Source organism: Malus sylvestris, chromosome 10, assembly GCF_916048215.2.
Source record: "Malus sylvestris chromosome 10, drMalSylv7.2, whole genome shotgun sequence".
In the NCBI taxonomy this organism is placed as follows: domain Eukaryota; kingdom Viridiplantae; phylum Streptophyta; class Magnoliopsida; order Rosales; family Rosaceae; genus Malus; species Malus sylvestris.
Window position 1 is genome coordinate 30,080,380 of NC_062269.1, and position 27,737 is coordinate 30,108,116.

At 38.4% G+C, this 27,737-nt stretch overlaps 5 protein-coding genes across 8 annotated transcripts; 1 reads left to right on the forward strand and 4 right to left on the reverse strand.

The window, feature by feature from the left end:
- Window positions 1-1,119: 1,119 nt before the first annotated feature.
- LOC126587369 (uncharacterized) lies at window positions 1,120-2,747 on the reverse strand. 4 transcript variants are annotated; one of them, XM_050252408.1, is made up of 4 exons: window positions 2,110-2,747; window positions 1,625-1,799; window positions 1,436-1,468; window positions 1,120-1,389 (listed from the first exon to the last, which is right to left on the reverse strand). In XM_050252408.1, exons 1-4 carry the CDS (start codon window positions 2,244-2,246, stop codon window positions 1,345-1,347), a joined length of 390 nt encoding a protein of 129 aa, XP_050108365.1. In that variant the 5' UTR covers window positions 2,247-2,747; the 3' UTR covers window positions 1,120-1,344. The 4 variants fall into 4 exon arrangements, with proteins under 4 accessions (XP_050108365.1, XP_050108364.1, XP_050108363.1 ...); XM_050252407.1 differs by having other exon boundaries at window positions 1,619-1,799; XM_050252406.1 differs by having other exon boundaries at window positions 1,120-1,468.
- A 144-nt stretch (window positions 2,748-2,891) lies between these two features.
- On the reverse strand, window positions 2,892-4,004 carry LOC126587368 (50S ribosomal protein L10, chloroplastic-like). The gene has a single exon (XM_050252404.1). The coding sequence runs from the start codon at window positions 3,916-3,918 to the stop codon at window positions 3,208-3,210; it is 711 nt and encodes a 236-aa protein (XP_050108361.1). The 5' UTR covers window positions 3,919-4,004; the 3' UTR covers window positions 2,892-3,207.
- Window positions 4,005-5,169: 1,165 nt separating this feature from the next.
- On the reverse strand, window positions 5,170-7,468 carry LOC126586275 (rho-N domain-containing protein 1, chloroplastic-like). Its single transcript, XM_050251082.1, has 2 exons — window positions 7,290-7,468; window positions 5,170-6,687 (listed from the first exon to the last, which is right to left on the reverse strand). Exons 1-2 carry the CDS (start codon window positions 7,312-7,314, stop codon window positions 5,504-5,506), a joined length of 1,209 nt encoding a protein of 402 aa, XP_050107039.1. The 5' UTR covers window positions 7,315-7,468; the 3' UTR covers window positions 5,170-5,503.
- A 787-nt stretch (window positions 7,469-8,255) lies between these two features.
- LOC126586276 (mitochondrial inner membrane protease subunit 2-like) lies at window positions 8,256-11,743 on the reverse strand. The gene is made up of 5 exons (XM_050251083.1): window positions 11,418-11,743; window positions 10,329-10,501; window positions 9,352-9,535; window positions 8,788-8,894; window positions 8,256-8,690 (listed from the first exon to the last, which is right to left on the reverse strand). The coding sequence occupies exons 1-5, from the start codon at window positions 11,487-11,489 to the stop codon at window positions 8,609-8,611; spliced, it is 618 nt and encodes a 205-aa protein (XP_050107040.1). The 5' UTR covers window positions 11,490-11,743; the 3' UTR covers window positions 8,256-8,608.
- A 5,527-nt stretch (window positions 11,744-17,270) lies between these two features.
- On the forward strand, window positions 17,271-26,873 carry LOC126586401 (structural maintenance of chromosomes protein 1-like). The gene is made up of 18 exons (XM_050251240.1): window positions 17,271-17,963; window positions 18,785-19,021; window positions 19,797-20,030; window positions 20,159-20,397; window positions 20,663-20,929; window positions 21,135-21,405; window positions 21,856-21,980; window positions 22,501-22,610; window positions 22,708-22,815; window positions 22,900-23,039; window positions 24,119-24,208; window positions 24,310-24,518; window positions 24,733-24,902; window positions 25,005-25,114; window positions 25,201-25,580; window positions 25,838-26,089; window positions 26,248-26,475; window positions 26,569-26,873. Exons 1-18 carry the CDS (start codon window positions 17,526-17,528, stop codon window positions 26,615-26,617), a joined length of 3,657 nt encoding a protein of 1,218 aa, XP_050107197.1. The 5' UTR covers window positions 17,271-17,525; the 3' UTR covers window positions 26,618-26,873.
- The last annotated feature ends 864 nt before the right edge of the window (window positions 26,874-27,737 follow it).

The window sequence follows — 27,737 nt, forward strand, 5'->3', positions numbered from 1 at the left end:
CCCTTTCTATAATCGAACTGATATTTAAATTACAGAACTGCTTTTGCCGTACACGCTATGTTGGCATGGTTAAACTTTCAAAGGACAGAATAATTAAAGATTTGGTTCCACATACGTGCATATGGGTAATAGAAAAATGGGAATGATGAAAACTTTAGGGAAAGGTTAGTGACTTTAGCAGCATCAGTATAAAACATAATCTGATGTCTGGATCTTTAGAGCTATGTTTGTACTCAATATTTGTCTAATTAAGCAATCGCGCATTTATAGATACGAAAAATGTTAGAATCAATTGTGTCAATTGTGTACGTGAAAATGAGTTGATTTGATAATTCATGTTGACAGAATTTACAAAATATCAATGATCATGATTAATCAACGCATGCCAATTTAAGTTAATTTAATCATTCATATACTTATGAGACGTACAAAAACTGCCAGAAACAACCGACGATACTATCCTGTCCCTCCTGTTATGGACAAATGTTCAAGTGAGAGTTGTAGGGCGGTCAAAACAAGTTGAAGGAGACCTGTCTTTTGTGAAGAGTAGTATTTGGGGAGCCATGTGCGTCTGCTTTCACATAGATGGAAGGTAGGGTCCTATGATTTTGGAAGTACTACTTCTCATGTGATTTTAGAATACACCAGTAAACAGTTGACCTTCCCCTAACTTCATTGAATGAGGATCCTCTCTCCGGATTCTTTTTGTGAGGATCCTGATGATCTTTAAATCGTATCCGTTTATTGCACATCGTGCGACTAGAAATTATTTTAAATATTTTTATTTTAAATTAAATATGAATATTACTTGACAAAAACTGAACGCACGATATACGATGAACAAACTCGATTTGAGGATCCCTAGGATCCTTATAAAGAGGATTCGAAGAGGATCATCCTGGAACTTCATTTGCCCTAAAACTCGGGTTAGGGTGTCCAATCACGTCATATGTATGACACATCTTATAAAAGCATACGACTGTATTTTTGATTTTATCTGACCCACTATAATCAGTGTGTGAGACCTGTCCTAGTCCACGCCCTACCGAAGGTTCTTTCATATATTTGATATCTATTGCCATTTTCAAATCGTGAATTCCGGATTCTGACCCGAGGAACTGTAAACCAAAACTTCTTTCCATTGCACAAACTTGCAAATGACTGTTAAAAATCACATACAAATCGCTACAATTGAATGTTGCTATTTCCTGGTTCAATTAACCATCCACTAATTGTAGCCTCCGAAAATCTGTTTGTACAAACTATCCCCGGCTAACTATAACGACTGTTCTTCTCAGCAGAGCTCCAACCATTTTGTTAATTGTTTCAGAGATCCGGGCAGCGTTAGGAGGTCGGTATATCCACTGCAGCACACTGCAAGCAAGCACTTAATGGCATTACAAATTTCACATATTCCAACGGAGCAGCTTCTGCAGAAGTTTGGGTGGGGCACCGGGGAAGGCATAACCTGAAAGCACAGAAGAAAAAGGCAAACGCTTTCTTTCGGCAATTACCCAGACCAGTAAATCTCTAACATCTAAATGTGAATCATACTTGAAGCAAAATGCGTCCGAATAAAAATAGAACTAAAAACTACATGCAGTCTTTAACAAGGCACCTGAACCTGAAGGATTCCTCTGCATGCAATTGCACAATCACTGAAGTTGTCACCTGCACTCCCTTGCGAATTCATTTTTGGGGTTCTGATAAAACATATACAGAAACAGCTCAAATTTTGGCAACACCAATCAGTTTGGGGTTCATGTGTTTCGTGGATTCTTCTCTTTTCACTGAAGCCACTGTGTCAAAAATACAACCCAATTCACAACTTTCTCCCCAAAAACGAACTCTATGTCGCAATCACAGTTACAATCTAATTATCAACCAGAAAGAAACTTAGTTTTGGAATTGTAAGATTCAAATGACTAAACAATGGCAAGAGTGTAAGCTAGTACGAGTTGGGATATGAGGTTGAAGTTCTGGGTTTTGCACGTAATTAACAAAACAAAATATCCATCAAATTACAAAAGTTTAAGTTAGGATGTTCAAGATAATAAGAAAAAGATATACAAAGAAGAATAAATTAGAAGGAGCTGTTTTAGTATTTACCAGTTGATTACCTCGAGGCTAGCAACTTCACCGCAAAGACCTTTTAATGGCTTCCACATTTGCTGGAGCTTTGACAATCTCATAGAGTAACTCAGGTTTGGAACATTGTTAGTTAACGAATCAAGATTTTGGATCATCAACTTCTGATTTCAAGAGACATCACCGATTTCAAGCCACAAGGAAAAAAGCACAAGAGCCAAGAAAATAGAAAATGTTTGAAGCTCAGATGGGGTTCTCAATCAATAGTGGCAACATTGGATTCACATAATTGGTGCTTAATCATTGCTGACTCATTGTATTATCATTGATCATCACCATACAACACAAATACACAGATATCTAAATCCATGCTGCAAATACAAAGATAATGGTAACACAATGCTCTCTCTCACTCCACTCCAGTCATCATACAAATGATTCTCAATATTATCTAATCATTTTATCACTTCATCCGCTCCTCACTATCAGGCCTCAACATTAATTTGGTCAGGAAGCAAGAGGGGAGAATAGGGGAGATAGCTGAAATGAATGGTCTCCCAGGACCCAAGCTAAGATGGGAAGGTAACAAGAGAAAAGCTATAGGTATAAGATACTACCCTTCATCCCTTCGCTCCTACATCGCCTCCCCAACAATATCCTTCTAACCAACTAAAAGAAGTCCTAATGTTCTTGTTAAATCCCTATCCACAAAATGGATGTTAAAATACAATAAGCTGTAGATTAAGTTGATGCGATAAACTATGCCATTCCATGATTCCATCTACATTACTAAAACACTGCAATTGAATACAAGGAAAACCGTAATTTCATGCGCTGACAACATCAACTCCGAACATTGTTGTTGTATCTAAGTTACACCAGTGCAAGAACTCTTCTCTAAGCATTGAGCATTCCTAATACAAGTAAATAGTACACATTGTGCACAGATAGCCATAAAATTCAAGATCATTGCTTGCTAAAACTTCAATTGTACATAAATCTACAGCTCGAATATAAACCGCAATCATGCTACAACATCAGAAAAACACCAAAAATCGACAGTTGGGTCTTTCAAGATGCACTTACACAGGCTCAAAATCCTCCCCTTTTACCACACCACTATTGCCCCCCGCCGCTGCCTTCCTCCTCCAATTTCTGCACATATGCCTTCAAAAGCATGACCAACTCCCTCGCCGGCGCCTGAATCGTCCCCACCAAGCTCGACGCCGGACTATTCAACGTCCCAAGCAACTTAGCGTAAATCTCCGCCCTCGTCGGCATTGTCTCTAGCTGCTTAAAGTCCCCAGGCCCGTAAAACTTCCCTTCGAAAACCGCCCCGGTGAAGTCGTTGCTGTCGAGCTTCTTCTCCTTCTGGAAATCCCTGTAGGGCTTAATGGCCGGCGGGATTTCCTCGCTGTGGACGAACAGCCAGGCGTTCATCCCCGTCATGCACGGCTTCAGCGCCTCCCACGGCGTCCCCTCGATTGCCTTGTAGACCAGGGTGTTCTTCGCCACAATGAGCTTGGTGGTTTCCGGCAGGACTTTCCGGAGGTCTTGGAATTGCTTGACGGTGAGGCCCTTGTAACGGATTCCGGCCATGAGGTGGCAGTTCTCGAGGTTTTCCTTGATGGTCTCGACGGTCTGTTCCTTTTTGGTGCGCGAGATGGCGGAGCGGATTGTGGGGAGGCGGTGGTGGTGGCGGGCGGGGTGGGGAGTGAGGGAGAGAAATGGGTTTGTGGCGGGTCGGGTCAGGAGGGGTTTGGGTTGGGTCTGGGTTAGGGAGGGTGATGGGGGTTTGGAGGAATGGAAGCTGAAGAGAGTGGCTTCCATGGTTGTAGAAGAACACAGAGAGTAGGGAGGGAGAGTGTGCTTTTGGGTTTGCCTTATCTTATCTGTGTGCAATTTTTGAGAAGGGGTAGGGTGGGAAATTAATACTGTGGAAATTTGGGAAAGTTCCCCTTAAGTTTTAGGTAATTTCACTTGAAACCCAGTTCCCAATTGGTATGAACTGGGGGTGGGATAAAAACCGGCAAACTGGAAAACCAACAAACCGAAAAATCGAATCGAACAGTAAAAAGGGAAAATAATATGGGAACTTTAACGGAAAAACATTCGATAATGTTCACTTTAACAAAAAATTATATTTTTATATTCAAAAATCAATTCTGGTATTATGCATTTTACCTTTTATTTTGTTCTTATCGTTAAAACTCAAAGTTTTCAAAATATTTTCATTAGTTTTCCTAAATAGAAAAGCTGCATTAATAGAAAAATGAAAATCAGGTAAAAAAAAACCGACTCAGACCGGCTCAGATCGGTTCAGCTTTTGAAACATTTCACTTTAACCCCAAGCACCAATAGGTATGGAAAACTAGTTTCAATTTCCAATAACTTCAGAGACAGAAAATACTCGGCTTCTTCTAGTAAACAAAATCACACTGTGACGTTATATGTAGAAACTTTTTTGCTGAATAATGAATTATTTTAGCGTAGGCACTGGCAATCCCATATAATGAGGAATGGGTGATGCCTGAGAAATCGTCTAATTAGACATATTTTGTAGACCACATAATTTGATGGTTGATAATTTGATTCTTTCTTTAATAATTTAAATAAGAAATTCATTCATCAACCGTCATATCATGTGATTTACAAATATGATATAAAATGTTGATCTCCCTAACATTTTCCATTGAGAAATATACTCTAACACTGGAAAAGCACTTGAAGTACTTCTTATAAATGATTCCTATAAGAAGCACCTAACGTTTGCTTCTTGCAGAAAACACTTCAAGTGCTTTTGAAACTTAAAAATATTTTTTTTTAAAACACTTTCAGTCATTTTAAAACTCATTCCAAACAAACCCCAAGTCTTTTTCGCTTATCTTCATCTTTGGTGATTGCTTTGTATGATTAGGCCTTCCACGCGTCGAAATTTTTTGAGTTTGGTTTCTACTAATTAGAATCAAACTCATACGGTGCTCCGAAAAAATTGAATCCAATGTGACTGTCCAATTGTTAAGCATTATACAAGGAGTCCTTAGGATTGTTTGGGACAAGAAGGCATGGACTCCAACGGTGTGTAAAAAACACAGTACGCAGGGTAGCTGTTAATTAAAATATGACAAAATGTAGTTTGACAAAATGTAGTTTACAGAATGCAACCTTTTAAGCTACAATAAACCAGAATCTGACATATTTTCCACAGGATGAAAACCCTCTATGAAAACAGACACAAAAAAAGGACCAATCCCATCGCGGCGAGACCATCCTGTGCTCGAAAAAGATCCTCCAAAACTGGAAAAAGCTAAACACACTCTCAAACCTCAACAAGGATTCAGAGGCCCGAATATAAAAAGGTGAAAACTTATCTGAAACTATATTAAGATGTCAGCGGTATACCGTGCATCACAAATCAAACTGTGTTCCCGCTTAGCAACTCCGAAAGCTCAGCCTTCTTCATCTTCGAATACCCTTTTACACCTCGAGACTTCGCTAGTACCCTCAATTCTGGCAGTTTCAATGTACTCAAATCCCTACTTTCAACACGTTCTCCTTTGTTCTCATTGTCTTCAATTAGAGGTTCTTCAGGACCCAAAATCTCATCTTCTGAAGTCTCGTCCTCTAACAACTGAACAATCTCAGGCTCCGGCTCAGGTTCAGGCTCAAATTCAAACTCAGTATCATGCTCGGGCATAGGGTCAAGTTCGGCCTCCAACTCAAGCTCTGGCTCAGGCTCTGGTTTAGGAACTCTCTCAACATGATTCTTCTTTCTTTTACCAGTTGAATTCACATGTGGCACCAAGTTGCCTGTGTGATCATCCTCAGAATAAATGGCCTGGTATGTTAACCGAGGAATGGGAGACTTGCGTTGGAAATTCGATGCAGGCCTGCTGAAGGAGGCAGTAGGTTCTTCAACATCATCCTTCAAAAGGTTATTTGAATCAAAAGGAGCTTTGTTATTTGAATCAAAAGAAGCTGTGTTTTTTCTTTCACCATATCGGGCATTCTTTTCTGGTTGGTCCAACGTGAAGTCCTTGTTGCTGCTGCCACTGTTGCTGTTTCTCTTTGATTGCTCAACCGAGTGCTTTCTTAACAGGTTAAGGAGGGAATCCACAGTTGCATTCTCTTTACCATGCCCTTGTGAAGCTTCAACCTTCTTTTCTTCTTTAACTGCACTTCTCTCCCGAAGTTGAGCCTGGACCTTCCGGAACAGCTCAACAATCTCTTTTTCTCTAGGTCCAGGGGATGCAGTGGCCCCGAACTTTGTGTTACTTGAAAGGGAGACCGATGGCCCATTTTTAGAAGACAGCATATCAGATTCATCAAAGTTATCAAAGCCATCTCTTTCTTCACTTTTCCTATTCCTGCTCCGGGAGTACCCATGTCTGTTTTGCCTTGGAAACTCTGGATTTCTATTACGACCACTAGAACTCGCTCTGCACATAAAGGATACCCCCTTGTAAGCACCTTTCGGTGATCCATAACTGACCTGTGACTTGGACTTATGGTTGAAACGAGAAGAGCAGGGATATAAAGGGGCTACTCTCCCGGAAATTCCAGAACACGGAAGACAATTGGCATCTGATGGTCCATAACCTGGAATAAAACCACCATCACCAAATATCACAAGGCAATAAACCTAATCATAAAAATGAAAGCTCCCAGCAATATCCACAACCCCAATTCACCTTCTCGTGCTCGAAAATATTTTTCATAAGAGACCACTCTTTATTCTATCCCACATGTGCAAACAAAACCCCCCACGCACCGAAAAAGGTACAGATTTTGCGTTCCTCATAACTGAACTCTTCCTTAGAATTCAAATGCAGCTAGTAGTAATCACTATAACTCCAAAGGAAATACAAGACTGTAATCAAGTAGCAGATTAAAACAAAAATTCGAGCGAACGACAGGAGAGCTAACTCTCTCTATAAACCATCTGTGACATGCAAGCGCTATATATACAAAATCATTTCAACAAACACCTGCTGGGAACTCTAACCAAAATGTCAAATTTTGAAAAAAGAACAAATAAACAAACACGAAATCTTCAATTTCTAAGCAAAATAAGAACGAAACCAATCAAAATTACGATAACCCATATCTTAAAAATAATAAATGGAAATGGAAATAGCTTCGAAATTCCAGTCAATTGTGGAAACCCAGCAGAGTTTTGTTTGGGTTTATAAGAAGCTTACCGATGATATGAACGCCCTGTAACATTTCGGGGGAGGTGAGGGACTGAGAAGGATAGTTTTCAGGTCAGTCGTCAATGGCGGATTTGCATTTTCTGGCGTGCTTGCTGGTGGTGTGGCTCCCTCCAAGTGTTTGTCACTTTGGCTTTGCTAAACCCTATAGCGCCATTGATAAGGGACTCGTTCGGTATTATGGTTCTGAGGTTTTGAGGCGGTTCAGTCATGGGTCGAATCGGGTCATTTGACCCGATTGTCTAGCTTTTCCATTGGCCCAGTGTTGCCTGGCCCAGTTTTGTGTTGTTAGTTCAACTTGGCCCTCCTTTTTTTTTTTTTTGCAATGTGATATCCACACTCATTTTTACTTTTCACACACCTCTTATTAATTTTTGTTCTTTGATCTTCTTTAATTCATTCGATCAAATGGCCAAAAATTAAGGTGTGTGCGGATAGCACACCCCTCTATTTTTAATTTTTTTATTTTCTAACTAATTTGATAAAAAGTCAATTACATATAAGGTTAAAAGTGATCCCTTACCACAGTGGTGGAAAGAAGTCAAGTCCTTGCATGATAGCGTGGGTCTAAACCCCGTCGGTGGGGCTAATCTAACATTTAATCTAACAAAATCTATCGTTAGACCGAAAAAAAAAATACATATAAGGTTAGGCCAGTTGATCAAGTCAGTGCAGGTCACTTTTTAACTCAAGTTTGGACCTATATTTTCAGAGATAAAATAGGTTAGGATAAAATACCGTCTCGCTACATCCTGAACTCGTGCGCTAATGTAAGTAATAGTTCAGTTACAACTGACATAACTACTACTACACAAGTTTTATTCTCGTAGCAGTGAAAATAAAGCAAAAATGGAACTTGTAGAAACACACGAAAGCATATTCCGCCGGAAGGATCAACCAACCTCATGATGCATGAAACTAAAGACATGCCAAGGATTTAAATATAGGTCCAAAAACTTGGCAAAACATTGATTTTCTTCTTTCTCTCAGGTAGTTTTTCAGAGTAAAGCGCTGTTCTAAACTTCGTCAAAAGACAAATACCGTTCTAAACTCAGATTCGTTACAGGCTGCTTCTGTATTCTTCAGCAAAAACAAAACGCAGCGTTACTGAAGTAGGAGAACCTGAACAACCGCCATAAACTTACAACCATCGCACGACTCAAGAACAACTAGAAATTCCATCTTTATTTTTCTTCTTGGTACTCGAAACAAGGGGAAGAACAGAGAAAGACGAAAAATGATCCAATAAGCAATTGGGAGGAAAATAGATACAAACCAAACGAGTAGTCATTGCTTTATGAGGACATACTTCAGGCTTTGTGGTTTTTTGCCATCTCATCGACATCCAATTCAACTTCCAGAACTGGTGTATCCTTTCGCATGCTAGAATGGCTGGACAAAGAATATAACAAACACAAATATTAAACTTCTTGTCATATAAAACAAAGATGAGTTAAAGCAGATTTAGATTTAGTTTTGAGTAACTCGCCTGTTCTGCACGGGGCCATGATCCACAGCTGTTCGTAAACAATATATGACTCTGCCAACTATGTCTGTCATGGAAACTGGCCCAAACTTTCGACTGTCATTGGCTTCCTGCCAGATATAAGAATGAATATTTATCCATCTGTGCCCATTCAATTCAAGTAATGCCATATGGATAATGTCATAATTCACCCTAATTGCATGCATATGTCAAAGCTAAAACACGTCAAAATGCTGAATTGTCAATTTAGTCCAAAATCTAAACACAAGGAGGGAGGAGAGAGATAATCCTGAATATCTCCTCAAATAAAGGGATGTTGCTCGGGTACAGCTCATGGAAGATTACGCTTAAATATTTGATAGATGTTACAACAAATAGATGGCAATCAACACATTCTACTAAGCGTGACATGCTGATGTAATGATGACAATATACTCAGCCCGTGTTATAGCTATTTCCAAATACTAAAACATAAAAGAAAACTGCGGATGGACTCATACAGGAATTGTGCAGACTGTGCAGTAACCGAGCAAATATAATTATCAAAATTCTGAATATGGCATGTACCTTGGGCTTCAAACTTTCATTATCAGCCAACACCCAGCATTCATCCTTATCAAGGACAAAGGGCTCATCTTTTTCATCGGTGGACAGCATTTCATACCCTTCAATTGCAGCCAATCTTCTCACCAGGTAATTATCGGGTTTCTCAGGGTCCTTCAAGACAACTACATCCCCAACAAAAACACGCCTGTCAGATATACATGAGGATGTCAATTGAGCTGTAAGGGAACTATAAATTCACATACATCAATATGAAAAAAAAATGAAATTGCTACACATAGAGGTATTAATATCTGAATTAACAGGTAATGATCAAAGCAGGACTCAGCTTGGGAACGTCTTTAGAAGAATGACAGGCAGTACACAGTGTCACAGCATGATTAAGCACCAGAAAGTTTATCATTAAAACCAAGTGAGAATTTAGAGCGCAAGTTGAATAAAAGTTTACCTTACAGGCTAAGGGTCTGCTTTAACAGTATAGAGAGACTCAATATGAGCGACAGAGCCAAGAGCTCATATGCACAAACTTCAACTTTCTATCTATCCATGCACAGAGATAACACAGGCAACCAAAGTGGTTCGCAGTCAATTTATGACTAATTGAAGCCTTTCCTAAACTGCACCTAAGTCCTAAACTGAAAAAGTATAAATCTTAAAGAAAAGTGGCCTAACTGCTCATCATCACAAGAGTAAACTAGATTTAATTTACCATCCACAAGTTGCTGAAGGCATTTATGATATCACAGTTCCTCACATGAAACACACCAGTCTCTCATAAGAAGTTGATCTCGGGCCAACAACATAACAACAACTGGTTTGTTCTTTTAGATGCACAATCTTAGATTACTAGATAAAATGCTTAAACTGGTCCTGGGAGCATCTTTTGGAAGAATGATATTTATATTCAAGCACAAAAAATAATAGAACAAGGGAATCAAACTTGCAAAAAGAAGAGAGGACGTATTTAAAATGGTAATTACTTTGGATCTGCAGCTGGTATCTTCCGGACAAGAAGAGTTCCACTTTGTGCGCCTATACTAGGGGCCATCTCCTCTCCCTTATTCCAATGCAAGTACGTCAGCCTTCCCTGAAATAGATTTTTCCAAATGGCATCACCTAGTTCCTTGTCCGTGATTTGACCTCTTTGATAGCTCTGCAACACATGAAAACTTTTGTCATAAAAACGTAAAACAAAAGGCATTTATAAAGCTTTCACAGACTTAACTATAACCATGTGCAAAATGGAAGTAAGAAAACTGTCCTTAAAATTACAAGACCAGAAGTAAATTAAGCGTTATTTGACCATCTAAACCATCTGACAAGCTAAATACTAATAAGAACTATGAAAGGATCGCCCACATTACATATCTTGCTCACCCCAAGTTACATGTGAAAAACTTTGAGGGAGATAACTGGCTCCCCGGTTTCACAATTGATCTTGAACATTTAAGAAATGCGCATCAAAAGCTTTTTTCTTTTGACAATGTGATATTCTAATAAACTACTCTAATCTACAGGGAGGGGGCAGGGACACTGCCATGGTCAACTGGCCTAACCCGAAACAACTATAAATCTAACTTTACCAAAAGTAGTGAACATTACTGAATATTTCTCCATGGTATTTGTCAATCTTTTCAAATGCCTTCGGATAGGCTAAAAGTAACAGTTTTGAAGCTAAACTAAGCATTTAAATGCACCTTCAACATACACACAATATTTCTCTGTTAACACCCGAAATCATACACAATATCTATTCCAACAAAAACATCACTGTAATTGAGAACACAAAACATTGAGAAAACCCACGAAAACCCTTATTCAGAACACCATTTTAACACAAAATCACAAAACTACCAAAACAATATCGTTCTCAAAAAACCCAATACAACCCATCCACCATTACCCAAACTCTAAAAACCCCAATATTTGCTTTAACCTTCCATGGCAGCAATCTTTCAACGGGCAATCTTAAAACGGTCTAAAAACAAAACCCAGAAGGGTAATCATCGAAAATTGGAAGAGAGAGAGAGAGAGAGAGAGAGAGAGAGAGAGAGAGAGGAGAGAAGGACCTTCCAGCTGAGCGTGGCAGAGTACTCAAGCTTGTGGGCTATGTACCGGAACCAGGTGGAGAGGGAAACCATCGCAGAGAGATGACCCCCAGCAGCTTCGAGTTGTTGTTGTTGCACGAGATATATGCGTCGTCAAGCCGCTGTAGCTTTTGGGCATTCCTCCTTCCCCTTCCCTTTTTTCTTAAACCCCAAAATTAAAAATAAAATAAAAAATCGATCTTTTTTGGTATTGGGAAATTTTGGTTTCGTGGGCTCTCGCTAATCGCAAGTTCGCAGCTTCAACGAAGATGGATTGGCATTCGTGTTCAATCCAATGATAATCAAATGAACGCTCTACTCAGATTTGTTGGAAATCAGTATATTAAACGACATGCCGTTTCAACTCATATGGTGGTGACCTCTTCATTTAGGGTTTCTTAACTCTTTTAGAACAACTCCACCGGTGTCTTGAGCCCGATGGACTGGCGACAGAAGTAACCATAGCCTCAGCAATTTGCTCTAGCCCATGTGGGCAATGGGGCTCAGGGGAGACCCGAGTGAGAGGCTCGGCTCAAATTGGTGGCCCGAGAGCCTGATGCTACATGATGCAAAGCTACATTATAAATTGGGTAAAAGACTGTTTACTACCCTCATGTTTCGTGGTTTTCAACATTTAGTACATCATGTTTTTTTCGTCTCAAAGTCATACTTAAAGTATAAATTTTGGGACAGTCTCATACATCCGTTAGTCAAACTGTTAAGTTTTTCGTTAACTGTGACGTGGCGCACTGAGTGGGCGCCACGTGTCATCCACGTTTTTTTTTTTTTTTTTTTTCTTCTTCTTCTTCCTTCTTCTTCTTCTTCCTCCGACTGCAACTTTCTGCTTTTTTTTTTTTTTTTTTTTTGCTTCTTCCTTTTGCTTCTTCCTTCCTTCCTCCTTCTTTTCCCTTTCTTCCCCTTCTTCCTTCTTCTTCCTTCTTCTTCCTCCGAAATTTGGGGAATGTTTTTTTTTTTTTTCTTTCTTCTTCTTCCGCCGTCTTCCTTCCCCGTGTTCCTGCTTCTTCCGTCTCCTTCGTCGTCGTCTTCTTCCTCCGAAATCTGGGGAAGTTTGTTTTTTTTTTTTTCTTTCTTTCTTCTTCTTCCTCCTTCTTCTTCTTCTTTCTCTTTCCTCCTTCCTTCTTCTTCTTCTTCTTCTTCTTCTTCTTCTTCTTCTTCTTCTTCCTCCGAATCTGCCCAGATTCAATTTTTTTTTTTTTCTTCCTCCTTCTTCTCCTTCTTCCTTCCCCTTCTTCTCCTTCTTCCCCTTCTTCCTTCCCCTTCTTCGTTCTTCTTCTTCTTCCTCCGAATTTGGGGGAAGATGAAAGTGTTTTTTTTTTTTTTTTTTTTGAGGAAGAAGATGAAGAAGAAGAAGAAGAAATAAAAAAAAAAAAAAAAAAACATTCCCCAAATTTCGGAGGAAGAAGAAGGAAGAAGAAGGAAGAAGGGGAAGAAAGGGAAATGAAGGAGGAAGGAAGGAAGAAGCAAAAAAAAAAAAAAAAAAAAAAAAAAAAAGAGCAGAAAGTTGCAGTCGGAGGAAGAAGAAGAAGAAAAAAGAAAAAAAAAACGTGGATGACACGTGGCGCCCACTCAGTGCGCCACGTCACAGTTAACGAAAAACTTAACAGTTTGACTAACGGATGTATGAGACTGTCCCAAAATTTACACTTTAGGTATGACTCTGAGACGAAAAAAACTTGATATACTAAATGTTGAAAACCACGAAACATTAGGGTAGTAAACAGTCTTTTACCCTTATAAATTTAATAAAAACAAATTTAAACAATTAATAAAAAATCCAAAAATAAAATAAAATATTTTTTTAAAAAATTAATTTTTCGATAAATATTTTATCATTATCTTCCACCTTACACGACAATTTTATATTTTCTTAAATACTTTGGGTTGTAATTTCTTATTTAATGAAACGTGGTACAACCGACGAGATCGATTAAAAATCATATCTAAAATTTGAAATAAAATTATTTTTTATTAATTTATAAAATAAAAAATATTAATATTTCATTTCCTATTATCATGGCTATTCAGTTTAGGGGTGAAGATTCAAAAGATAGTTACTGTTCATTAAAGACAGTTACTGTTCACTGGGGGATTCAATAGTGAGTTGCCCTAGGGGGCCTTTGCAACACTGGAGTTGCTCTTATAAAATTAAGATTGCAACCAACGCATTGTCTTCAAAGGAGGCGTTGAGGGGGAGCGAAGGTACAATCGCATAAGGCCCTAAATTTGAAGGGGTCTCCAAAAATTTTGTCATCTAATATTATGTAATAATGTTTTATATTTAAAAAAAAATTGATTTTGTTAGCACTTTAAAATCTCTTTGTGCACCTTTTATAAGAGTAATTGTTTTCCTTTCTAAATATAAAAATTTGGAGTACAATGAGGTATTTTGTGTGCCAATAACAACACTCTAAAAATGACACACCCCGACCCAAATCGAGTCGTGCTAGCCGTCACGTGAGGGTGATGTAGCCATGTGCGCGGTGCGAAAGTGATAGTGATATGAAAATGTGAGTAAACAAAACCAAACTAACTAATTTACACTATACTAATATATAAGTGCGAGTGAAGATATTTAAGTATAGTTGCACTTATTCAGAGCATAGGTAACCTAAGTGCAGTCCAGCAGGTCAAGTACTAACTATACATTACCAAAAAGGTGGTCCTACATTATTTATAGTCTGTCAGAACCGACGTCGACTCCTCATAAGTCACCAGCCAGCACACCTACCTAGAACTTGGAGGGGCGCAAAATAGAAACTGTGAGTGGACAAAAACAAAGTTTTTCAAAACCATTTCTCTTTCCAAAAGTAATAACCCTTCGCCGTGAAACCCGTATAATTTCCTAGAAACTAGCATACGTACATATACAGAAACCATACTCGAAAATAGTGAAATCCAGATATATGCTATGTCAAATTTCTCAGCATAATAATTAAGTAAACCATGTGAAGTAAATCAATGTAAAGTGATATGTCAGCCGAATCCATCTAGTGTGGCATGTACGGCTGAACCTATAACTCATCAAATATGCTTGCACACGAGTCGAAACCACCTAGTGTGGTCTGTACAACAGGGTTAGGTGTAATAAGTATGCTCAAGTGCTACGATCACATGAATGGTGTGTGATAAATCGCAGATCACCTACTAGTCGGAACCACCTGTTGTGGTATGTACAATAAAGATGTGCAGCAAACTTGGATCTAAGGTGAGCATGCAGTGTGGGAGGTGAACATCACATGAATGACTGTGCCCTAGCCACGGGCGGGAGCACTAACACCGGGGTGCAGGTTTATGAGCTCTAAATGCATCTATGTATAACCATCATAATGCAACTCACAATCATTAATACATATACTCACCTGGAACTTACATGAGCGTCCGCAACGTCAAATACTAACATACTTAACTACTAATGCATAATCTAAAATATAAAGCATTTGACATGGCATCTAAAACGCAAAGTCATTTAAATCAATTTTTCTGGGAAAAACGTAAGGCATATATACATATATTGAAAACCAAAAGCCCATTCACTAATATGTGGCAAGGTCGTAACCCCCGTGTCTAGCCTAACTATGCTCATCCTCCAGAAACATCTCACCTATATGTGAAACAACTATTTTAACGTTAATTTTTAAGCACATAACCAAAACTATGTAATCACTTTTCATACGTTGATCAATTGGGGTCTTTGAATATACCATCGTGGCCTACTTAAACACCACGAACATCCCCATATTTTTAGAATAATTTTCCGACATCCCACGCGCCCTCACGCATCGGCCAAGGCAAGGCCACAAACGCCGGCCACCCGCAAGCATGTGCCTGGCACACTGACAGAATCTTTAACGCCGTTATGGAATATTTCGTTAAATAGTAGCATATACCGTTAACTTTACTTGACACCATTAGTATATTCCGTCAATTTTGACGAAATATTCTGCTTCTTCTTTAGTGGTTCGCCAGATTCCGTTGCCGGCCACCATTTGTGTCACTGGAAACTGGAAAATATTTAAACCTTAATATCTTCTTCATTTTTTAACCAAATTTCATGCAATTTATACCAAAATGAAGCTATGAACGAGTAGAACATATTCTTACCACTTTGAAGACCTAAATCCGACAGAAAATAGTCGGAAAATTCCTTGTAATTTCGGCTAAACTTGAAAACCCACGGGTAAGATTACCCCGACGTCCAAACTACTTCAAAATTACTCCAACATGCCAAAGAAGCTAGAAAATACCTTCTTAAGTCTCAAAACTAGCTAAAACCTTCACGATCATGTCGGAGAAAATTGCATTCCTTGCCGAAGCTCGAGTATTTGGAGTTCTACCAATTCTCTCCTCAAACCAAGGGTACGGCTCGACTCGTGAGGTCGAGGGAAGCACAATAATGCTAACCTTACACTCAATTTGTGAGGTTTTGGTTCAGTTTGAGTGTGATGTCTTCGGTTGTATGGACAAAGAAGAAAATTCGAGAAGGGAAGAGAGAGAAGGTGAGGTTGCACGTGTGTGTGTGTGCATGTGTCCGTATTAGGCAATTTAAAATGGTCTCAAGCTCTAATTGGGCTATGGGATTTATGGCCTATCTGATTGGTCCAAATAATAATAAAACCAACCCAATCTCACTTATTCATCCGTAACGTTTTCGTTACGAACCCAATTTGGCCCTAACTCGAGTCGACACCTTCGTGACGTCGAATACAATTGATCACATTGGCAGGAAAATAATTTAAAACTATATAAGTACATCCACGTCACAAGGCCCACGAGGGCAAAATAGTCATTTCCACGAACTCGAGGTAAAAAAATATATTTAAATTCGGGATGGGTCGTCACAAACAATGATATTTTTTCAATTTAATAATGTTATATGTTTAAGTGAAACTTCAAAGTTAAGAGTTTTGAAGTTCTTCTTTTCATGCTTGGTTGTTTAAGAATTAACTGTTTTTGATTATTTAGTGAAGATTATGTTTGTAACTCTTTTTACTGATGATTAATGACATTTGTAAACTTTCAATTGCTAAAATTTGTTTTGATTTAAGTGATTGTTTTCTAGCATCAATAGATAGTCCTTTTAAAAAAAAAAATCTTAAGGAGGTTGCCACTACGTTCTAGTAGTATTCATCTTCAATTGTAAGTGAGAAGTCTTAGGTTCGATTCTCGCTAAAGGCGAATTTGAACCACATTATTGCTAGCCCATGGTGAGACTAAGCTCATCACCTTCCTGTTAGTGCAGATAATATTGTTTGTTAAAAAAAAAAAAATTCTTAAGGAAGGGCCTTTTCACAAATTTCGCACAAGCCCTCTAAAATCTTAGAGATGACCCTAATTGTCTTAATGACTCTATCAATTTGATGAATGTTTATTATGTGTCAAAATAGGGAATCAATTAATCAATATATGCTTGTTATATGGCGAGCTTAGTTAAATAATATTCTAGTATAACGAGAATTTAAGTTAAAATACCTAACAAAGAACAATACCACTGCATTATAACACTGGTGATGCAATTAATTAAAGATTTTTACTTCGCACATACTCTTATAATTTTCGATTATCAAATCAAATAAATAGAAGAAAACTAATGATAAAAAATTAATAAAAATGCGTAAGAGGTAAAAATTAGTACGTTAATAACACTTTCTTTTAGTAAAATTAGGCAAGAAAGCTAGAAAGAGACCAAAACACAAATAATCTAACCTTTGCCTTACAAAATGCCAAAAACCAACCAAAAAATTGGACCTACTAAAAATCCAAAACGACAACGACGATTAGCGTTTTAATGCAGCGAAGTGGAAAATGTCAATACGCCCTTCGAGCATGGTCGGGTCCCTGGTTAGTTCCACCACTTCTGCAAAACTCCCCTTCTCCCGCCAATTCCCCTCCTCCTCCGACTTTCAATTTCCCTCCATTTTCCCAGGAAAATCGCACTTCGTTTTCCCGGAAAATCTCAAGCTTCTGTAAATTTTCTCCCTCTGCTACTAATCACTGAAGCCCTAGCTTCAATTTTCAGAATCGCCCTAAATCTCCACTTTTTCCCAAACCCTAGTTTTGCTTCGACCGGCCATGCCGTCCCTGGTCTCTCAGGGAAAAATCCTCCGCCTGGAGCTCGAGAACTTCAAGTCCTATAAGGGCTTCCAGACCATCGGCCCCTTCTACGACTTCACGGCGATTATTGGGCCCAATGGCGCTGGAAAGTCCAACCTCATGGACGCCATAAGCTTCGTCCTCGGCGTGCGGACGGGCCACCTCCGTGGGGCCCAGCTGAAGGACCTGATCTATGCCTTCGACGACAAGGAGAAGGACCAGAAGGGCCGCAGGGCCTTTGTCCGGTTGGTTTACCAGCTGGACAACGGGGCGGAGCTCCAGTTCACCCGAGCCATTACAGGCGGAGCGGGCAGCGAGTACCGTATCGATGGGGCGTCTGTGACGTGGGAAGAGTACAATGCGAAGCTCAGGTCTCTCGGGATTCTTGTCAAGGCCCGGAATTTCCTCGTCTTTCAGGTTAATTTAAAAGACCAAATGTTTTCGAGTTTCACAGTTTCCAATATGTAATGTGAGCTTAGAGTACTTCATTACTCTGTCGATTTAAATATTTTATGTGTCGGAGGTGTTGCTGATTGGAAGCTGAAAATATGGAGCTGAATAAGGGAGATATTTTTCCGAGTACTGGGTATTCAAGCGGTACTCCACATGTCATAATACAAGCGGAGAAAATGATATATTTTTCCATGTCCCTACAGTTATTTTGTGACATGTGGAGTAACCGCTTGAATACGGGGCACTTGGAATTTTTTCTCTGAATAAGGAGGCAAAGGAAATCATTTGCATTTATTTTCCGTGCTGTGTGGTTGTGGAGAAATGGAAATATATCTATTTATTTTCAAATGTATATGACTTCTCAGAAGCTATTGAAATGTATGAGACTCCATGTAGACTTCAATTTTGAAATTGTAATTAGGATTTCATGTCCCTGTCTATGGTTTCCAACTTTCCGTCACTGTAACATCTATCGTTGACTCATATGTAGTGGCGAGTTAGTACCGTGTGTTTCATCTTATTTGCATTGGAGAGTATATTCATTTTAGGCCAAAGAGGGAAAATGAGTAGTCCTAGTCATAAAAGGGAAACATGAGTGGCCATATAAGTGTCAAGTCATTGCCTAACGGGTATCTAACTGTTAGGAAGTTTATGAGTATGCTAAACTGTGCCTGGTTCACTAGTTTTCAAATATTGTTAAGATATATTGGCGCTCTTACGGTGGTTCTGATATGTGCATAGGAAGTAGGGGTGACTTCTAACTACCTTTTATCTTTTTATTTTAGGGTGATGTGGAGTCCATTGCCTCCAAAAATCCCAAGGAACTCACTGCACTTCTTGAGCAGATCTCTGGGTCTGATGAACTCAAGAGAGACTATGAAAAATATGAAGAAGAAAAATCCGAAGCTGAACAAAAAGCAAGTCTTGTTTATCAGAGAAAGAGAACAATAGTATTGGAGAGGAGGCAAAAGAAAGAACAAAAAGAAGAAGCCGAGAAACACCTCCGCCTGCAAGATCAACTGGTGCGTATCTCAAGGTTTCTTTGTTGGTTTCATACATGTGCATGTATATGCTGCATATACATGCATGAATACATGGGTTACATTTACATATGTCTGCATTCATGGATGCATATGCATGTTTTGTCTGAATACCTTATCTGTTTTAGCTGCAGAATTGCAGTTAGTTGTCCATGAAAATTTTTAAGTTTTATAATTTTTTGGATTCTCTCACAAACTGAATGCTTAATATTTCTGGCTTGCGATCCCTTAACCAAACACACACACACACACAAAGGGGAAGAATAGTACAAAGACAAACTGAATGCTTAATATTTCTAGCTTGCCATCCCTTAACCAAACACACACACACACACACACAAAGGGAAGAATAGTACAAAGACAAAGTGAATGCGAAGGTAGGCTGAAAATTCATGCCTGTAGGGGATTATGTAATTCAGGAAAGAGCATACTAAATGGGTCTTGCAAAGACTTGGTTCTCTCTCTCTCTCTCTCTCTCTCACACACACACACACACACACACACACACACACACACACACACACTCAATCACTTGCACACTCATTCATACACACAAGACTTGTAAAAAAAAAAGCTAGTGTAGGCTATGTGGGGAATCCTTAATATGTCAAACTTTTCTCCATGCTAAATTTTGGTTTTGAAGTTTGTTATTTATACAAGTTTAATAGTTTTTAAGTGTCTTCCATTGAATGTTCTGCCTCATAGTTTCTAACAGTTGTGATATGCTAATTGTATGATTATCTATTTTTTCTTGCAGAAATCTTTGAAGAAAGAACATTCTTTATGGCAATTGTTCAACATAGAAAAGGATATTGCAAAAATGACTGAGGAACTTGAAGCTGAAAAGAAAAGCCGTGAACAAGTTATGCAAGAAATTGATGAATTTCAGCTAGAAGCAAACAATAAGAAGAAAGAACAAGCAAAATATCTGAAAGAGATTGCACAATGTGAAAAGAAGATTTCAGATAGAAATAATAAACTTGACAAAAGTGTGAGTTTTCCTCGGCTCCAACAGGACATAGAAAATTCACTTGATATCTGTGTTAATTAAAATGAGTTTATTTTGAGCTGAAGTGGAAAAAATTATTGGTCATCGAATATTGTTTTTTCTGTTTGCAGCAACCAGACCTTCTGAAACTGAAAGAGGAAATGTCTCGTATAAATGCAAAAATCAAGAAAAGTGAGAAGGAGCTCGCTAAGAAAGAACAAGAAAGGAAAAGACATAAAGAGGATATAAAGCAGCTCCAGAAGGGCATACATGATTTGACTGCAAAACTAGAGGATTTACATGAAAAAGGCCGAGATAGTGGCGACAAACTGAAGTTAGATGATACTGAATTAAGGGAATATTTTCGAATGTAAGTGTTTGGAGATCCTGCTTTATATGGCTCGTGTATCTGATTCTGATGGTAGTCTGGCTCTTTACTTTTATTCAACTAAAATATAGTTTCCTTGGGCCAAATACAATGTTTTTTTTTTTCAAGTTTAAGCTGAGGAATGAACTTGTTGCCCTGCTTACCCTTTTCTTTTTGGACTTTTACATTCATTTAACCATTGTGCTTTCTCTAGAGTTTCTCTCCATGATATGGTTTTCTAAATTGTCATTGGAATGCTGGTGTACAGCAAGGAAGATGCTGGAATGAAAACTGCAAAGCTAAGAGATGAGAAAGAGGTTCTGGATAGGCAACAACATGCTGATCTTGAAGCTCAAAAGAATTTGGAAGAAAATCTTCAACAGTTGAGAAGTCGCGAGGCTGAATTAGAGGAACAAGAGGAACAAATGCTAACAAGGCAGAAAAAAATTAAAGAAAATTCTGCGAAACATAGGGATGAAGCTAAAAATCTGGATAATGAACTGCGTGCCATGCAATCTAAAAATTCACAGGCCAGGTTATTCAGCTTGCCTGTATGAATCTCTATTTTATGTATATATGTGTGTGTAGGCTCTGGCAGGTGTATCTTGCTGCCACCCTATTCTCTTATGTGTTGATTTCATTGTGTTTTATATTCTGTCGTTTTGTTTGGTTGTTTTACCCGAAATTAAGACAAAAAAGCATTGAATTCATGTTTCCATTGTCTTTTTTGGTGCATACAGAACAAAATATGAAAATCTGAAGTCAAAAATTGATGAAATAGAAAAGCAACTACGGGAATTGAAGGCTGACAGATATGAGAATGAGAGAGATTCCAGATTGTCTCAGGCAGTCGAGACTCTCAAACGCCTGTTTCACGGTGTCCACGGTCGTATGACTGAACTTTGTAGGCCAACACAAAAAAAGTATAACCTCGCTGTTACTGTTGCCATGGGTAAATTTATGGATGCAGTTGTAGTTGAGGATGAACAAACAGGAAAGGAATGCATCAAGGTGATTTATGATCTTATAAGCTTACCTTCATAGTGTGTTGATCTAAATTATACTGTTGACATCAAGAATCAATAAATTGCTTTTGTATTTTATTGGTAGTTTTAACATTTTTGTGCTTCATATCACTGAGAATTGTTGAACCATAAAATGTGATTGGCCCCTGAGCATGGATGAGGCATCCTGTAGCTGTTAACTATCCTACCGTTTGCATACTGAATACTTGAGGACAGTTCATCTTCTGGCTTTGAATGCAGTCCTCCCTTCTAGAAAAGAACAGATGCTTATTTTCATTTCAATTTCCATGTACGTAGTTGCTAGTTGTGTGTGTTGAATACAAATATCTGGGTTGTTTATGGGTTTGTTGACTAGTCATCACTGGATTCATGGGTTGACAAAACTTTTGAAGTATGTGAATGCAATTCTGGTACTGATCCTTTTATATCCCTGCAGTATTTGAAAGAACAAAGGCTTCCTCCTCAGACATTCATACCTCTTCAGTCTGTTCGTGTGAAGCCCGTAATGGAGAGATTGCGCAATTTAGGTGGTACTGCAAAGCTGATCTTTGATGTAGTACAATATCCTTTAGCAATGCAATACTTCTATAATCCTCTCTTCTGGTAATGATCTTACAGTACAGTAGCCTGGGTATTTTGTTTGCTGTCAGTGTCCATGGCTGCTTGTATCAGTGTTTGGGCATTTTGATTGCAAAAATTCTCGAGTCCTGTCTTTTTCAGGTGCTCCATTCTGGTCAGCTGACAATTCTCCCTACTCGTGATTTCATGTGCATGTTTTTCTTCTTTCATCTTCAGTAATGTTTCCATCATGTGACTCCCTTGCTCTTGTCGCTCAAAAGGAATATGAGTTACTTAACTGATGATTAAACCTTTTGGCACTTTTCCACATTTTCGTCATGTCTGCATGTATTCTGGTGACTGTTATCAACTTGTTGCTGTTGGTTATGTCTTGATTATGCCATGCTATATTTTATGTGTTGGCCTCTATTCTTTTTGTTTTGGTTGCGTTGTGAGATTAAACTGTGATTATTAATGAAAATCTGAAAAAGCTTCTATGGTTTGTGGTCTTAACAAATCACACATTTGATCCTGCCTTGGAGAAGGCAATTCTTTTTGCGGTTGGCAATACTCTTGTCTGTGATGAACTTGATGAGGCTAAGCGTCTCAGCTGGACTGGTGAGAGGTTCAAAGGTAATTAGCTTCTTTTTGTAAAATATTTCACATTGTGTATTAATCATGTTCTTATTGAATTAGATATTTACCTTTTTATGTTTCCGATATAAATTAGTTGTAACTGTTGATGGAATTCTGCTCGCGAAATCCGGCACAATGACTGGCGGTACCAGTGGTGGAATGGAAGCAAGGTCAAAACAGTGGGATGATAAAAAAGTTGAAGGTCGTTTTTGAGTTTTCATAATGTTTTAATTTGATTTTTGTTGGGATTATTTTGGATGTGGCTTTAACTGTTTTTGTTCTGTAGGACTGAAGAAGAAGAAAGAACAGTTTGAGTCAGAGTTGGAAGAGCTGGGGTCAATTAGAGAGATGCAGATAAAAGAGTCTGAGACAACTGGTAGAATTAGTGGACTTCAAAAAAAGATCCAGTATGCAGAGATTGAGAAGGTAAATCCATCGAATTCTCTTCCATTCTACAGATGAAGGCTTGCCTGAATGGTTTTTATTGTTAGTTTATCATGCTTTGAAGCTTTAAGTATGGTGGCAATAGGTATTTACTTTTGCATCCATACCCACTTTTCATCTTGTTTTGGTCCCTCGGTTAGATTATAGCTGCTCAGGTCCTTGAACTTTTGTTTAGCAGTTAGCATAGAATTGTTTCATATAACATTCTGAAAATGTCTTGAGATTCTGGCATAACTTGGGTGGGATAGAAATTCTTTTGAAATCTTTACATTTGATTCTGGCATAACTTGGGTGGGATAGTAATATGACCCATAATCCATATCCAGAAGGGAAGATGGACGTTGAAAAATTAGAGCTGTTGCTATGTGTTGTTGTATGTGATTTGAAAAATAAAATATGATCTTTAGATATGGAATTGTGGAAAGGTGTGGCCAGTTTCAAATATTTGAAATAAGTAGGTTTTATTTTAAATTCGGTTTAGGTCAATAGATAGTTTTATATTTCGGCATAGGTCAATGGGCATTCCACTTTCTAGCATAGGTCATTTGGATCGTTTATCCTCTTCAAATAAGGTCAATATAAACATTTTATTCTCTCCATCTAAGATGAGAGAAAATCGGTTTAGGTGGTTTGGACATGTGAAACGAAGACCTACAGATGCTTCGGTTAGAAGATGTGATTACGAGACAGAGACTCAGGGCCAAAGGGGTAGAGGAATACCTAGGAAGACTTGGAAAGAGACTCTAAGAAAAGACTTGGACTACTTGGATCTAACGGAAGACATGACACAAAACCGAGCGTAGTGGCGGTCTAGGATTCATATAGCCGGCCCATCTTAGTGGGATAAGGCTTTGTTGTTGTTGTATTGACCTCTCACTCAATCCTAATTTTTCTCCCCATCTAAGGTCAAATTACCCCTTTATTTTATTTGTTTTGGGTGGGTGGGGGTGGAGGTGTACTGTATGCACTGCAAAGCAAAATGACATTGTTATTTCTTGATTTTATTATCTTATACAATGAAAATTTCTGGCGGATGACAAATCAGACAATTTTTGTTTCAGAAAAGCATTAAGGACAAACTTGCAACCTTGGCGCGGGAAAAGCAGAATATAAAAGAAGAGATTGATCGCAGCAGTCCTGAACTTCTCAAGGTTTTTTGTTTTGATTTTTCTACGACAAGGCTCGTCATCTAGTTTATTGCAATATTTGATTTCAAGCCTGTAGTTCCAGCAGTTTTCAAATTTTCTTGCAGTTAAAGCAAGCTGTAGATAAGCGAAGCAAGGAAATCAATAAGCTTGAGAAGAGGATAAATGAAATTGTTGACAGAATTTACAAAGATTTTAGTAGATCTGTTGGGGTGGCAAACATCCGTGAGTACGAGGAAAATCAACTCAAGGCTTCCCAATATATGGCTGAAGAGAGGCTTAGTTTGAGTAGCCAGCTTTCAAAGTTGAAGTACCAGTACGTCCTAGCCTCCCCCTCCATTTATCTCTCAATTCAATACATGCAAATATCAACTTAGATGTCAGTTTAAATCTGTTAAGAGTTTCATTTCCTTCGTTTTGTAATATCTGTTTGGAATCAACAGGTTCCTCATTTTTTTTATTTACTAGTTGTAGCCGTGGCGCTCACTCAGATCATATGATGCAATACTTTTATTTTTGTTTACTTACAGGTTAGAGTATGAGCAAAACCGGGACATGGAATCACGAATTAACGAACTCCAAGATTCTATTAGTAAATTTAAAAAAGCTTTAGAACGGGTTCAGAAGGAAGAGGCTGCAGCCAAGTCAGCAGCAGAAAAAGCTTCTGATGAGATCGATCGTTGGAAGGAAGAAATACAAGGTATGAAATGGGACCATATTGTTTTCCAAGAAATTAAATTTTGACGCTTCTATTCAATCGGCCCGAGATTTAGTTCTTAATATGTCTCTTCCTATTCGTTAGAATGGAAATCCAAGTCAGAAGGGTGTGAGAAGGAAATCCAAGAATGGAACAAGCGGGGTTCTACAGCTACAACAAGTTTATCCAAACTTAATCGACAGATACATGCTAAGGTTGGAGTTCAGTTCTGTTTTCACCAGTTGTGGACCTTGTTCTAGGTAAATTTAAAAGGCTTATGTATGTTTTTCTTACCTTACAGGAGTCGCAGATTGAGCAGCTGATGTCACAGAAGCAGGAAATAGTAGAGAAATGTGAATTGGAACAAATAAACCTTCCCATCATCTCAGACCCAATGGAGACTGATTCCTCCACAATGGGCCCATTTTTGGATTTTAGTCAGTTAAACAAGTCTCATGTGCGGGACAGAAGGCCATCTGAACGGGAGAAGCTTGAGGTGGAATTTAAGCAAAAAATGGATGCCGTAATTTCAGAAATTGAAAAAACAGCTCCAAATTTGAAGGCCCTGGACCAATATGAGGCTATTAAAGAAAAGGAAAGAGCTGTAACTGAAGAGTTTGAAGTGGCTAGAATAGAAGAGAAGGAAAAAGCTGATCTGTTTAACTCCGTTAAGCAGAAGAGGTACTAATTGCTTCTACACTATTACCAGATAAAACACAATTCAGTGGATGAAGGATGATTGACATGCGATTCTGCTCTGTTAAATAGCCGTTTTCTATAGGATAAGAACTAGACAGAGAAATTTTTAATATTCCACTTTTGAAAAGCAGCAGTATTGTATTGTTTTACGGTGATCTCCTGCAACACCTACCATCTGTTCTGTGGCCTTGGATTGTAATGCAGTTAGCTTTTTTGTTTTCTTGTTTTGGTCAATGCAGGTACGAGTTGTTTATGGATGCCTTCCAACATATTTCCAGTAGTATTGATAAGATATACAAACAACTCACGAAGAGCAACACACATCCACTGGGTGGGACGGCATACTTAAATTTGGAAAATGAAGATGATCCATTTTTACATGGCATCAAGTACACTGCTATGCCCCCAACAAAGCGCTTTCGTGATATGGAACAATTATCTGGCGGCGAGAAAACCGTTGCTGCATTGGCATTACTCTTTTCCATACACAGGTGTCTCTTAACTCATTACGAATGGAAGAGTATTTACCTTTTAAGTGTAGCAGACTATCACACATGAAAGTTTTGGGATGGAACTTACTGTGTATATGGAGATCGCCACAATACTAATGTATACTAATAGTTCTCTTTCCTCTTATAAATGGGTTCAGTTTTAGGCCTTCACCGTTTTTCATACTGGATGAAGTCGATGCTGCACTAGATAACTTGAATGTTGCCAAGGTTGCTGGATTCATCCGTTCAAAGTCACGTGAAGGAGCCAGGGCTAACCAAGATGATGAGGGAGGAGGTGGTTTTCAGAGCATTGTAATTTCTCTAAAAGATAGCTTCTACGACAAGGCTGATGCTTTAGTTGGGGTTTACAGGGACTGCGAAAGGAGGTGAGCTTCACACGATACTAGGAACATCAATAAATTTTCACAATTCACTTTATACGGTTTAGTAATGCAATAACTGCGTTTGCTTGATTGCAGCTGTTCGGAAACTCTGACATTTGACCTGACCAAGTATCGGGAGTCGTGATACAGCTACTCCAGGCTTCAGATAGATAACCATGCTTATGATGTAGATACGGATCGTTTCGTTGACATTTGATGTAATCGCTGTACATAAAGATTATAAGATTTGTGTGGCTGTTGGGATTGTTCTTTTATAATTAGGCTTGGAATTCGGCCGATAGATTCATGTGTTAGGCATGTAAAAATGACTCCTTTTGGTTATGTTTGATTTCGAGACGGATGATGTTTTATTTTTCCGCAAAGCAATAAGCTTTACCTTATTTACTGTTCTTTTACTTATGTTTTTCTTTCGGGGAGAGGTTTTACAATTTTCATTTTACCTCTTGCACTCTCCTCTTAATTATGTCCCTTGATTGTCTTTTAATATGTTTCACAATAATGTGGTTCAAGTTTGTTTTTAGCGAGAATTGAACTTAAGGCTTTTCATTTATAAGTGGAGAAATACCATTAGACCGTTGTCCTAAATGAGCACAAAACTATTAATGAAAAAAACCATTTGGAAGTGTCTTTAGGAAAATCAGTGAAGTTTATTTGTAAAGCACTAAAAAGTGTGTAATCCAGTCATTTTAAAAGTCTGCATACCACATAAGGTCCTTTTATTCATCCGAAAGCGTTTTTTAGCTCTTCTAAAAGCTTAACACTGTGTCTACTTAGTTCTATGGTCTAGTAGCATTTCTCGAACCAAATTATATGACTAGCACATTATGAGATCTAGTCCACTTCCCCATCTCTTAGTATAGATACTGTTAAATGTATTAAGAAAAAACTTGGCACTGGTACATACAACTTTAGCAGTATTCTACTTCAATTGTAAGTAGGAGGCCTCAAATTTGATTGCTACGAATGGTGAGATTTATACTTAATTATAAGAGTATTTCTATTTAAACGTCACTTCCCATCTAAGTTCACCCCACCAGTTAAGTTTAACTTTCTTAAAATTTTAATTGTGTGAAAAGACAAAAAAAGACGCATACTTTTTTTTTTTAACAAACGATATTATCTGGTGGACAGGCTAAGCCTCACCATGAGCTAGAAATAATGTGGTTCAAAATCTGGTTTTGAACATATAATATTTCTATCCACACACACTCGAACCCTAATATTTTTTGAGGGCATTGTTCATC